Genomic DNA, 14,270 nt, shown 5'->3' with positions numbered 1-14,270 from the left:
TCATTATAAATAAACTGAAGCAACATGAATCAATATTTACCTCATTAGCAGATTTCTCACTATCAGAAATAAAAGCAGCAACAATCTGTGTCCTTACAGAGCTTTGTTGGAGGCTTTAACCACTGGCAGCAGCCTCAGAAGAACCTTCTCTGAAGCAGAGAATTTCTTCAGGTCAAACACATCCAGATCTTCTGCTGATGACACTAAGATGAAGATCAGAGCTGACCACTGAGCAGGAGACAGTTTATCTGTGGAGAGACTTCCTGAACTCAGAGACTGTTGGATCTCCTCCACTAGAGAACGATCCTTCAGTTCATTCAGACAGTGGAACAGATTGATGCTTTTCTCTGCAGACACATTCTCAGTGATCTGCTCCTTGATGTACTGAACTGTTTCCTGATTGGTCTGTGAGCTACTTCCTGTATGTGTCAACAGACCTCGTAGGAGTCTCTGATTGGTCTGCAGTGAAAGTCCCAGGAGGAACCGGAGGAACAAGTCCAGGTGTCCATTTGGACTCTGTAAGGCCTGATCAACAGCTGTCTGATAAAGAGACTTTAGTTTAGGTTTCTTAGAAACTGAAGACTCCTTAGATGTTTGTGTTCCTTTCATCAGGTTGACACCAGAGGTGATGAAGGTCAGATGAACATGAAGAGCAGCCAGAAACTCCTGAACACTCAGATGGACGAAGAAGAACACCTTGTCCTGGTACAGCCCTCTCTCCTCTCTAAAGATCTGTGTGAACACTCCTGAGTACACTGAGGCTGCTCTGATATCGATGCCACACTCTGTCAGGTCTGATTCATAGAAGATCAGGTTTCCTTTCTGCAGCTGATCAAAAGCCAGTTTTCCCAGAGACTCAATCATCTTCCTGCTCTCTGGACTCCAGTGTGGATCTGTTTCAGCTCCTCCATCATACTTGACCTTCTTCACTTTGGTCTGAACCACCAGGAAGTGGATGTACATCTCAGTCAGGGTGCTGGGCAGCTCTCCTCCCTCTCTGGTCTCCAACACATCCTCCAGAACCGTAGCAGTGATCCAGCAGAAGACTGGGATGTGGCACATGATGTGGAGGCTTCTTGATGTCTTCATGTGGGAGATGATCCTCCTGGCCTGCTCCTCATCTCTGAATCTCTTCCTGAAGTACTCCTCCTTCTGTGGGTCAGTGAACCCTCTGACCTCTGTCACCATGCCAACACACTCAGGAGGGATCTGATTGGCTGCTGCAGGTCGTGTGGTTATCCAGAGGCGAGCAGAGGGAAGCAGTTTCCCCCTGATGAGGTTTGTCAGCAGAACATCCACTGAGGTGGACTCTGTAGCATCAGTCAGGATCTCCTGGTTCTGGAAGTCCAGAGGAAGTCGACTCTCATCCAGACCATCAAAGATGAACAGAACCTGGAAGTGTTCAAAGCTGCAGATTTCTTTGGTTTCAGTAAAGAAGTGATGAACAAGGTCCACCAAGCTGAACTTTTTCTCTTTCAGCACATTCAGCTCTCTGAAGGTGAATGGAAATATGAAGTGGATGTTCTGGTGGGCTTTGTCTTCAGCCCAGTCTAGAGTGAACTTCTGGGTTAAGACTGTTTTCCCAATGCCAGCCACTCCCTTTGTCATCACTGTTCTGATTGGTTGATGTCTTCCAGGTGGGACTTTAAAGATGTCTTCTTGTCTGATGGTTGTTTCTGGTCTGTGTGGTTTCCTGGATGCTGTTTCAATCTGTCTGACCTCATGTTCATCATTGACCTCTCCAGTCCCTCCCTCTGTGATGTAGAGCTCTGTGTAGATCTGGTTCAGAAGGGTTGGACTTCCTGCTTTAGCGATCCCCTCAAACACACACTGGAACTTCTTCAGACCAGATTTAAACTTGGGTTGACAAAATGGAGCAGGTTGTTCTAAATGAAAAGAAAAAGTGAAATCAGTAAGGAAACCAAATGATCTTCTGAAGATGATGTAAATAAATGTGATTCCATCTCTTCAGACATCAGTAAATGTGTGATTTATCCATCAGGTTAAATCTTTGTAGAAATCCTCTTACTGCTCTCCAGATTGTCAGCCAGCTCCTCCTGCTTCATCCTCCTCAGGAAGTTCAGAGTGATCTTCATCAGTGCCTCTCTGCTGCTCCTCCTCTGCTCTTCATCCTCACCTTCCAACACCTCCTCATCATCTCTCTGACTCTCTGAGCAGTCTGGGTCATCTGGACTCAGAACCTTCTGGATCTTCTTCAGCTCCTTCTTCACAAAAGTGACAATGTTGTCCTCCAGCAGCTGGAACAGAATAATATATGAAGGACACATCAGACTGAGATCATGGATCCAAACATCAGAACCATGTTGGACAGACTGACGGTCCACTGGTCCACAAAGTCCAGCATGGAGACGACTGAACAGAACCGATGGAAAAGTAGTTGTTGTACATGTACAGACCATAAATATGGAGTCCAGCTGGGTTTGATGCTGCCGGGCAGACGGACCTCTGGGAACCTCTGAGTTCTGCTGGTCCACTCTGTGGAGGAACCAGAACAGTTAGGAAGGAAGGAAATATTCATCCAGCAGTTTTCACAGATGAAATCACCAAGAGCTTCACAGTAAAAGTCCTTAAGACAGAAAAACTGAGCATCAAATGAACACGATAAAAATACGTCAACAAGAGGAAGAAGAGATATAAAAGCCTGCAGATGACAGTAGAAAATGTCAAAGCTTGGGTCCTGCACTACTTTCAGAAAGGTTTCCTACTCACAGTTCATTCTGAGGCCTTATTCTTAAAATCAAAAGCATATTTAGAGGAGCAGACTAAAGCTGACTTCAAGACCTTTTGCTATAAGCTTCTACTTTGAACTTATTCCTCTGGATCCAAAGCACTAGGCTGTTGTCCCTATGGGGACCTTTGTGGAACATTGTGAGGCTGAGCCACATGGAACCCTCTGAGACTTTCTTACAGACTACCTAAAGCCAGCCTTCTTCCCCTATGAGAGACTTCAGCTCCATGGTATAAAAGATGTACAGCAGAGAAACAAACAACAGGGTAGAGAAGCACAGGGCGGCCAGCAGGTAGAAGGATATACGAGGGAAAGGCTGCTGGTCTCCCAAAGCAAAGCAGGGAACCGCTGCTATGGCCAGCTCCAGGAAGAGCAGAGCCAAGCCCATCAATCCAGTGTGTGGAGCGGTGTAGCGCATCCTCTTAGCGCAGTGCAAGCCCATTTTGACTTCTGTGCGTGCCTCGGTTAGAGGCTCAACCAGTTCAGCTAGCTTCTCTGAGGGACTGTCCTGAGTCTTGTAACTTCCAGTCTGAGCTGGAATGTGAGATTCTAGCGATAACTCGGCAGTGAGAGCCTCCTGATCAGGATATGGGAGAGGATGGTCAGGAACAGAGCCTTTGGTGGTGGACATAAAATCACAATACATGGCGGCTTTGGAGGAACCCTTGAACAAGATGTAGTCGATCTAAATACCCTTCTCAAAGGGGACAAGCTAATTTTTACTGATGAAAAGGTTGTCTGCAAATAAAGTCATACCATTTTTAGACCCATCAAATTTAGCTGTTTCTACATAAGAGTCTCTTAGTCCAGTGTAAACCATCAGTAGTCTGCAGCTGACATGTTGATATCACCTCCCACAATGACTACATCTGCTCCTGTAGACGTATGGCGGATTAAACTGCTGCGGCTCCTAGGTCTGGGACACTCTGTGGGACAGGTAAAGCTCCTTCTCTCTGCTGTACTCTGCTAACAGGTGTGTGACATAGACGTCTGCAGTCAGGCCCGCCAGATTCAGAATGGCCATCTCAACGGCTTTGCCTCCAAATCAGTCCCCATGGTGAGCCATGAAAGGGTAACTGTTCAAAGAGTAGCGATAAAGGAACGTGTCATGGATTCAGTGTTTGGAAAGAAGGGCCAGTCCACTTCCTATAACTCTGCTTTTGAAGTAATGAGAGTGAGGATGAGTAGAGGTCAGCTTCGTTTTCAAGTAGAGAAAGTCCTTCTCACTCAATTCATTCCCTTAGATCTTAGCAGTAATGACTTTATGGGATTTTTCCATAAATAAAATTGATTCCATTAAAAATAAAATAACTAGCATCCTCCCAAACATGATTACCTCGTCCTCAGTAAGTGAGGCAGTGTTGGAGGAATCTTTAGAACCTACACAGTGTTTGAACTGTTTAGAAGCAGTAGAGCTTTCTGAGTGTAACCCATGGTTATTTTGCAGTCAGTATATATATATATATATATATATATATATATATATATATATATATATATATATATATATATATATATATATATATATATATATATATATATATATATATATATATATATATGTATTTTTTTTATAAATTGCTTGAAGAAAAAACATGTTTTTGTTGAGTGCTGGGTTTTCCCACTGCACTGTGAATGCATCGCACCTGTTCAGAAGCGTGGCACGGAGCTCCTCCCTGCTCAGAGCTAGCGCGTTTTTCTTTCACGGCATTTGTCTGCACGGAGCAAGGCAAGAGATGTTGTGGGAGTTCAGTCGTATAACCGGTTAAATAAGACAACAGAGTGCTTCTGTTGAAGAATATCCTGGTGAGTTTGTGAATACGTGTATGGGATAATTTTTTTTCCAGATATAAACCAGTCAGGATATGGTGTTTTATAGGAAATGTGATTTTGTTTGCTGCTCATGGATTGTTAAGCATTAGCACAGTAAGAAATAGGCTAACACAACCACATGTGCTAACCTAGGAAAAAAAGGGAAATACATTTGCAAGCTAGCTGCACCATGTGTGTAGTGTTACTTTAGACCCCTCACAAGGTCTTAATACAAATATTGATCATTGGCCATGATTACATAGACAATGAAGGAAAACACATTGAACCTGATAATTTTACTTTGTTTTGTGTTATTTTTTTGTTTTCTGTACAAATGTGGAAAAAACGTTTGGTTTACGGTTTTACATTATTTGTTTTATATTGAAGTAATTGCTTTGCACAATTGTGTGCAGGCTGGTTTTTTGACACGGCTGCAGACCCTGCTGTTACTCCCTGAGTGGTTCTTCTGTGGACTGGACTAGAAGCCACCGGAGGCATTGATGCAGGACGTTCCGCATGTGATGGCCACCTGGTTCCTTGGAGGGTGGTAGGATAGGAAAGGATTCCTCATCTTGTTCTGCTGATCCCTACTTTTTTTTTTAGATCTCAAATAATTTTTTGTTGCTACTTTTATTGGGTCAGATCTGACACCAAACAAACATTTTGATGCATCAGAGTTGCTGGAGTTCAATTTAAATACCAACCCAAGGAAAAGTGACGGACGGTGCACTTGGCTAAAATGAACTGCATTATTTAGGGTACCTGTGGACACTTATATAGGATGGTATTATTGCAATGAAAGAAATGTGAAAAGTGAACAAACTAAATTTAAGTTGTCTGTGCAATTTTCGATTTTTATGGAAATTGTTAACATTCTTTTGGTATTTAAATGTTTTGAGTTACTCAGTTAAGTGGTTGTCAGTGTCTCATTTGGTTGGAATGATGTTTAACGTAATGGGTTACCCCCTGCCAATCTCCTCACGATCCTAATTGAAACCAAGTGAGTAGATTTGAGACATTTTCTTTCAGAACTTTTTAAGATGACTGGTTGATACTTTGATATTCCATTCTAATTTTTTTATTATTTGGACTACTCAGATGGGAAGGGTGACATGAGCGATCTAAAATTTTAGCTTCATCTAAACCTTATACCTGCATGTTGGACCCAATCCCAACCAAGTTGTTGAAGGAGGTATTCCCTTTGATCAGTGGCTCTATTTTAGACATGATTAATCTATCCTTATTAAATGGGTATGTGCCACAGGTTTTTAAAGTAGCTGTTATTAAACTTTTACTCAAGAAACCATCTCTTGATCAAGATGAGTTAGTAAATTACAGACCTATATCTAATCTTCTTTTCTTGTCTAAAATTCTTGAGAAAGTAGTTGCTAATCAACTTTGTGAACATTTACAAAGTAATGACCTTCTTGAGGAGTTTCAGTCAGGCTTCAGAGCTCATCATAGCACTGAAACAGCTCTAGTGAAGGTAACCAATGATATTCTCATGGCCTCAGGTAATGGACTTGTGTCTACACTTGTCCTGATAGATCTCAGTGCTGCATTTGATACAGTTGATCACAATATTCTCCTACAAAGACTTGAGCATACTGTAGGGATTAAGGGGAAAGCATTAGGCTGGTTTAAATCTTATCTGTCAGACAGATTCCAGTTTGTCCGTGTTAATAATAAATCTTCTTCAAACTCTAAGGTCACTTGTGGAGTACCACAGGGTTCAGTCCTTGGACCAATTCTCTTTACTATATATATGCTTCCGATTGGCAAAATTATCAGACAGCATGGGATTAATTTCCACTGTTATGCTGATGACACTCAGCTATATTTATCCATAAATTTCTGATGAATCCAATCAATTACTTCGACTGCAGTCATGTCTTGATGACTATTGTAATTCTTTACTATCAGGAGGTCCACAAAATGCAGTTCAAAGTCTTCAGCTGATCCAAAATGCTGCAGCAAGAGTTCTGATGAAAATCAACAAGAGAGATCATATTTCTCCAATTTTAGCTTCCCTTCATTGGCTTCCTGTTAAATCAAGAATAGAATTTAAAATTCTTCTTCTAACGTATAAAGCCCTTAATAATCAAGCTCCATCATACATCAGAGCTCTGATTACCCCGTATGTTCCTAACAGAGCACTTCGCTCTCAGACTGCAGGTCTGCTGGTGGTTCCTAGAGTCTCTAAAAGTAGAATGGGAGGCAGATCCTTCAGCTATCAGGCTCCTCTCCTGTGGAACCAACTCCCAGTTTTGGTCCGTGAGGCAGACACCTTGTCTACTTTTAAGACTAATCTTAAAACTTTCCGTTTTGACAAAGCTTATAGTTAGAGTGGCTCATGTTACCCTGAGCTACCACTATAGTTATGCTCCTATAGGCTTAGGCTACTGGAGGACATCAGGGTCAAATTTTTCTCACTCTACTGAGTTCTACTGTTGTCCGGTTTTGCAACAGAAAAACTGAGCATCAAATGAACACGATACAAATAAGTTAAAAAGAGGAAGATGAGATAAAAGGATGAAGACCAGAACCACCCAGTTTAAAAAGTGGGTCTTGAACTGGGACTTCAAACTGTCCACACTGTCAGCAGATCTGATGCTGGTGGGGACAGTGACCCAGAGCTTGGAGACAGTGGAGGTGAAGGTTCTGTCCACACAGGTCTTTAGGACAGTGTGTGGGACATCCAGCAGGTTCTGATGACTAGATCTGAGGTGGTGTGGACCTGGAGGAGGTCTGAGATATGTGGGTGTGTGTCCATGTAAGGCTCTGTCCTGGATGTGATGGTGAGTATTTTAAAATGGATCCTGTAGGTCCCTGGAAGCCAGTGAGCTCACATTATATCTGTCCCCACAGAGACAATCAGAAGGTAAAGGTCCATGAAAGTCATCTGGATGTGAGCAGAGAACCAGAGGATCCATGTAGTTGGAGATGTTTAATGTTCCTGCTGATCCACTAAGAACCAGCAGAACCTCTGATGGTCCACTTCAGCTCAGCTTGGTTCCACCAACCACATGATGAAGCTTTCCTTCCCTGCTGAACTGCTCTCACAACGCACACAGGAACCAAGTCTTGATGGGTCAGACTGGCTCTACCAGCTATTTCCCAGCGGGTCGTGGAAATGTGATCCACTGTTAGTCTGACATTGAGCCAGGAAGCAGCAGAACCTCCTGATCAGCATCAACACTCCAGACATGAAGACATGAAGGTGTTTTCATCAGAAAAGGGCAGCTGATTTCTGGAGATAACGGATCAAACCTCTGTCTGCAGATAGAACTGGAACATCTGAGAGCTCACTGGGAGGAACTGGGTTTCTGTTCTTGGCTCTTAAAGAAATGTAACAGGTCATTTCCAGAACCTCAGACCCCGACTGAGGAGACCGGTCCATACTAGGGGTGGTGATTGGCTAAAATATCACAACATGATTCCTTGCAGTGAAATCAGGATTTTATTAGTTTCCCAAAGTAACAATAAAGCTGTTGAAGAAAAATCTAGAGAAGCATTTAGACCAGAGCATTTCTGGACCCATTTTAATGAGTTGCTGCAGTTCTGCTAACTTGTCTGAAGCTCAACTGAAATGTAATAAATCCATTGAGATATTTAAGAGCTGAAGAACAGCTGCAGCTCTAAACTCCTGTGAGGGAACCACACCAAGTCTCTGGTTCTGATCCCAGTGATTGTTCCAGCTCCAGCTGAGAAGAACTGAAACTCTTCATCACTAAAACTGAGGAAGACTTTCAGATACGATGACAAAACGGTTCAGGAACAAAGAAAGAAAGTCCAGTTGGTTCCATGTTGGATTTGATTCAATCACTATGAATATGGGAGAGGGACTAAACAGTCCAGTTAGCTCATTAACATGGAACAGAACCAATCAGAGTGAGCTCCAGTCCAAACTAAATCTTTGACTTTAAGCAGAGAAAAGTGTTTAATGATGGCGACTAATCAATGAGGCCCAAAAGCAAACAGATCAGAGCTGTTAAACATGATGTAGCAGCATCCAGGACGCCTCCAACAACATCCATTCTTTCCACTTTCACTGCTGTGGTTCTGGAGAACATCCAACACACACCGCTTCACATATGAACATAGAAATGTGGGGAAAAGAGCTGAGCTCACGTTAAACACATGTTGGAATAAAAACATTTCAGACTGACTCAGTTTCCACAGTTACAGCAGTTAGATACAGCTCACCTCTCTGAGGATGGAGATCCAGAAGATTTGAAGTTAATGAAGGCACCCTTTGACCAGTCGCTCTTACAGGACACACTGCTGGGTTCTGGTTCTGGTTGATGTTTATGTGTCCATCTCTTAGGAATCCTGTCAGAAAAAAACTTATTACAACACATTTAGTAGAATTTTACTTAAATACATTTTAAATATGACTGATTATTAAACAACGAGCTGTGAGAAACAATAGAACCAGATCCTAACTTTATGTTCTAAATGGTTCCCATCAGAACCGATCCAATCCCCCATCATGTTCCTGATCATTAATCCTCCATTTTGATGACACCTCTAGGGAAAAGTATGCATGATAATTATAATCTTCATTCAGGGAAGGTACACAATCTTTATTCTGCCGAAGGTTTCAGTGTCACGTGTTCTACTGTGTGTCGGCTGCTTAAAGCAGTCAAATAAGTCTGATTAGCTCCACCCCAGAAATCAACTCCAGTTTCCCATCCATCCATCCATCCATCCATCCTCCATCCATCCATCCATCCATCCATCCTCTTATCCGGGGTCGGGTCGGGGGGGTAGCAGCTTCAGTAGGGAGAACCAGCAGAGAGACATAGTCCCTCCAGCGTGTCCTGGGTCTCACACAGCAGGATTTTAAAATAGTCTGCTGATTAGAAACCACATGTAACGATAAAAATCCTCCATAAAACATGTTTGGTCACACAGTGTGTGGTGTCTGGTCAGACGACAAGCTGTTAGGGTTATTTTTATTATTCGCTACATGTTTTACGTTTATTGCATTTATCATGTATTTACTCATTACTACTGAGGTTTTAAGGTCTGAGTTTATTCAGACATCAGAGTGTTTTTCAGAGGACTGATATCTCTCCTATGTTACAGAGGGAGGTCTGGGGCAAGAAACAGCCTCACCATAAATCTGTGAGCACCGTCTTACCTGTGGCTTACACCCAGCCATCTGTGGTTACTCCTTTTCCTGAGGACTGAATGATTAACTATTAAGGTTGTTCTGCATACCTGAAACTGCTAGTTTACGATGTCAAAGGTCACACTAAAGTATGTTTTTCCCTTCCTTAAGTTCTGCAATGAAACTAGGGCCCCTCGCTTTTTGAGATGATAAAAAGTACAGCAGCAGCAGCAGAGTGGATCTCAGAACAGGAAAGAGATGTAAAGGAATTCATCTCTCTGCTGGTCTCCTTCCAAGATTTAACCCTGTTTTCTCTCTTCTTTGTGTTGTTTAATGAATGTTTTAAAGGTTTAGCTGAAGATCATTCAGATGTCAGACGGGAAATCTTGAGGTCTGAGTGGTCCTGACGTTCTGCTGAGCTGACTGATCGCTCTGAACACACCACACATGGCAGGATATCCTCTTAAGATTATTTTAAGAGACACGTTGATAATCAGCGCCTCTCTGAAGGGGGCAGCAAGGCAAAAATCAGGCTAAAATTCCTGCAGTGAGAACCGCTGGCCTCACCTACAACCAGCTCTTTGCCTTTTATGATCGCCCAGTTGCACGAAAACATGTTACCTGCACACAGTTTAAGCTATCCACATACATTAAATTGTGGAAAATCAGTTCATAACTGTTTGAACAACTGAATTTATGATCTAGAGACAGGAAGATGCATCACACAATGGAAGCCAGTGCAGTTAACATGGGATTGCGCAATCCCAGGGGAGGCCAAGCTTGCTGCGGCCTCACCGGCTTCGCTATCAAGGATTTACATGAAAAATAGTGAAAAGTCTGCGATTTTAAAGAGAACATGACAAAAAAAATGAGGAAATTAGACTAAAAAAAAAGAACTGTTATTACAAATGACTGAGTGAATCACAATATATATTATGTTATCATTATTATATATTTTCTTTCTTTCCACGATGACAGGTGAGGCCTGGCCTCACTTGCCTCCCCTGACTGCACGTCACTGCATATAAAACATCCTTTGTGATCAAATAAACACTGAACAAAGTTACAGCTGAACTGTAAAGCCCCCCTGTTTACATATTATTATCCAACAATACCATTTCTCTGCATTCTTTCAGGGTTTAGTAAAGGGAATGAAACAAACTCCTATCATATGGTCACCATGGTAACATGCAGAGTCACTCCAGCAGACTCTGAAGCAGCAGAGTTTCATTGTTACATTTATATTTGCTGGTGCAATATTCAGGACAGAGCTGTCTGCTTCACCTCTACAAAGCTTGTCTGACCACAACATGGCCGTGAATCAGACACACTGCCTGTTCTAAATTAAATAATTTGACGTCATTTGAGGAATGCCCCATCAACCCATCCACCATACTTATAAAGGGAAATGCAACATTTAAAGACACTCTGCAATTCATTACACTTTGATGACATTTGTAGCAGAACAATACTTCATATTTTCACATTATCCTTTCAGAAAGTGTAGATAATATTTCTTTACTGATTTTCCTAACCTTAACCCATTTACTGTTTCAATGGAGGCTGCATTCTTTTTTGTCTTTAAAACTTTTATTGAAATCATAAAAAGAAACTTGTAGAAATAGTCTGCATACCTGATGTTTGAATTTATACACCTGTGGTCATGAATATGGTTAGAACGTCTGATTTCCATGATTTAGATGGATGAAGAAGCCTTTGTCTAGTGGAGAGTATCTAGTTTTTGAATCTGGCCAGATTGCATGTGAGACACCTAGACTTACCCCTCCTGACTTCTAAGGTGGTTTAAACAGTTTTTAGTAATGTGCTAGCAGATATATCCTAAAATCATCCTTTACCCATACTAGGTCTGGATCTATTTAATTCCTGTCAGGAGAGCTTTACGTCTAACTTAACACTCATATATAAACATAGTGGTATTGGCTCTCATTGGTGTCTGTGTGAAGGCTTCCCAGCTACCACTGGGAGTCTGGAGGAGAATCTGTGCTTTTGTCTTAGGCTGATGAATGTCTGAGAATCATAACCAGCTTTACATGCTAAATGTGTAAAGTTAGATTATAATGTGTAAAACAGCTGGAGGTATAACTTTATTATCAGGATTATGCTTTAATGTTAACTTCATACCAGCAAACAGCAGAAACTGTAACATGTGGAGTTACTGTCAGCTCCACAGCTGCTACAGATAAATCTGTGCTTGATACGTTTAACGGGACATTTTGAATTAAGGATTAATTTTTAATCACTTATTGTGTGAAAATAACATTATCACTGTAATGTATATTTACATCTTAGATTAATTTATTACATTTAATAAAAATACATTCTTAATTCCAAAGGGAAATTAAAAGCTGGTATAATTGGAGCTTCTTTAATGAGCTGATTGGCTGCATGCAGGAAGGATCTCATGTGAATCTGAGCTCTAATGACGCCTCACCAGCAGGTCTATAAAACATGGAACTCAACACTAGTCCAGACTTTTACATAAAGTTTAAATAAACTGATAAAGCTTCCTGGATGGGAACATCTGCAGATTCAGAATAGAAGCCCAGTTGTTTGTTTTTTAACCTTTTTCTGGATTGATCTTGACCTGGATGACTGAGAATCATCTCCAGCACACGCCTCCTTCCTCTATGTCCAATTTAGATATTTTGACACAGAGTGTTAAATAAGAATAAGTGGATTATCTCATTTGTGTGTATATATTTCTGTATGCGTCTATAAATCCTTTATTAGTAATTCTAAAGGAAGGTTCATCTTCAAGACAATTCACTGAACTCTAAGTGGAATAAATGGTTGATTTTCCAAACTCAATAAAAATATAATTTAAATACTAGTTACTTCATTGTAGAACAAATTATAATGACTGTTTTGTATCATAATGAAAACGCTTTAGGTTTAGGGAATGTTACTGGTCAACAGCAAAAGGACCAGGTTCTACAAAACCACAGAGAACCAATCAGAGTGAGCTCCAGTCCAAACTAAATCTTTGACTTTAAGCAGAGAAAAGTGTTTAATGATGGCGACTAATCAATGAGGCCCAAAAGCAAACAGATCAGAGCTGTTAAACATGATGTAGCAGCATCCAGGACGCCTCCAACAACATCCATTCTTTCCACTTTCACTGCTGTGGTTCTGGAGAACATCCAACACACACCGCTTCACATATGAACATAGAAATGTGGGGAAAAGAGCTGAGCTCACGTTAAACACATGTTGGAATAAAAACATTTCAGACTGACTCAGTTTCCACAGTTACAGCAGTTAGATACAGCTCACCTCTCTGAGGATGGAGGTCCAGAAAGTTTGAAGTCAGGAGGAGCAGACTTTGACCTGTTGCTGACACAGCTGGGTTCTGGTTCTGGTTGATGTGTAGATGTTAGACTCTGGAGCATTCTGTGATAAGAAAACTATTTTAATACCTACATACCATCTGGTTCTGTTGATCTGGGTCGTATTTAGACAGAAACTAAATGTAAAGATTGTTCCATAAATGTCTGATCAGCCGTCCTTCTTTCTAGGATGAATAATGTTGAACACATGTTGGTCATCTAGATCCAGGAAATGTTCTGGAAGTTGGTGAGTTTTTCCAGATGTGTCCTGCTGGAACCCAGAGCTCTAAGCAACAGGCTGGTGTCACTCAGCTGGTTGTGCAACACTGACTTGTTGTTTGTCAGAACCCACTGGTACCATGCTGAGCTGCTCTGTTCAGTCTGGATGAAGCAGCAAAGAGGAACAGCAGCAGCTTCAGGACCACTTGGTCTCTTCTGGCCTGATATAGTGAGAACGCTGTGTGAAAAGGGCTCTGGACACTTAGAGATGCTGATCTCACCTCTGAGCGTGGCTCTGGCTCTCAGCTTCCCCACACAGAGTGGTTTTAGAGGGAGGGACTCCCTCCTCTCTGTTCTCACACTGATCCATGCTGCTGAATTCACATCCACATCAGCTCACACACACTTTCTACCTTCACCTGCAGAGGAAACACAAATCATTCATCTGCACATCAACTCTGATCATCCTTTACATCATTAGTGCTGGAAAAAGATCAGCTGCTCCTCCTCTGATTGGCTCTTCTTCTCTGCTTCATATCAGTGTCAGTTGAATGCAGTCAGACAGCAGTGAGAGGCAGAGGAAGCTGCCATCAGCTGCTGTACTTCTACTATCAGTCCACTAGATGGAGCCATGGAGCAACATTTCATCCACTGACACTGATTCACTCTGACTGAACATCAGCAACTATTTTATTTCACAATCATCAAACTCTACAAGTGGATTATCTGCTGCATCAAAGCTGAACTATTTAATAATCTGACTGAATCAAACACATTTTAACACTGATGTCATTTTATTTTGAAAGGACTCACAGGAAGCTGTTGTGTCTGACTTTAACGGGAGACCAGAGTTTGATTCCAGGAAATAAAACATGAAGCAGTTTGTTGAGTGAAGAAAACAAAGAAACATCAGCTGTTCATCATGTTGTTTGGTTCCAGTTCATCAATAATCTAATAATCCTGTAGATTAGTCTTCAGACAGCAGAGATGAAACTTTGTGCTGAAATCAGAAGTGAACATGTTCTCC

General features: G+C 41.6%; 2 protein-coding genes and 1 pseudogene across 2 annotated transcripts in view; 1 reads left to right on the top strand and 2 right to left on the bottom strand.

Moving 5' to 3' along the window:
- LOC118556164 (NLR family CARD domain-containing protein 3-like) overlaps positions 1-13,613 on the bottom strand; it is a 55,585-nt gene extending 41,972 nt beyond the window's left edge. The window contains exons 1-5 of the mRNA XM_036131404.1: positions 13,525-13,613; positions 8,768-8,893; positions 2,418-2,496; positions 2,033-2,258; positions 98-1,886 (exon numbers count right to left, since the gene is read on the bottom strand). Coding sequence (XP_035987297.1) covers positions 98-1,886; positions 2,033-2,258; positions 2,418-2,496; positions 8,768-8,893; positions 13,525-13,613 — 2,309 coding nt within the window. The remainder of the gene's footprint in view (positions 1-97; positions 1,887-2,032; positions 2,259-2,417; positions 2,497-8,767; positions 8,894-13,524) is intronic.
- LOC118560442 (kinesin-like protein KIF20B) overlaps positions 1-14,270 on the top strand; it is a 73,588-nt gene that overhangs the window by 49,832 nt on the left and 9,486 nt on the right. The gene's annotated exons all lie outside the window — the stretch shown is intronic.
- Positions 2,866-5,132, bottom strand: LOC118560397 (annotated as a pseudogene).

Source organism: Fundulus heteroclitus, unplaced genomic scaffold, assembly GCF_011125445.2.
Source record: "Fundulus heteroclitus isolate FHET01 unplaced genomic scaffold, MU-UCD_Fhet_4.1 scaffold_43, whole genome shotgun sequence".
In the NCBI taxonomy this organism is placed as follows: domain Eukaryota; kingdom Metazoa; phylum Chordata; class Actinopteri; order Cyprinodontiformes; family Fundulidae; genus Fundulus; species Fundulus heteroclitus.
The sequence above is the reverse complement of the archived record's forward strand: the minus strand, read 5'-3'. Positions and strand labels throughout refer to the sequence as shown.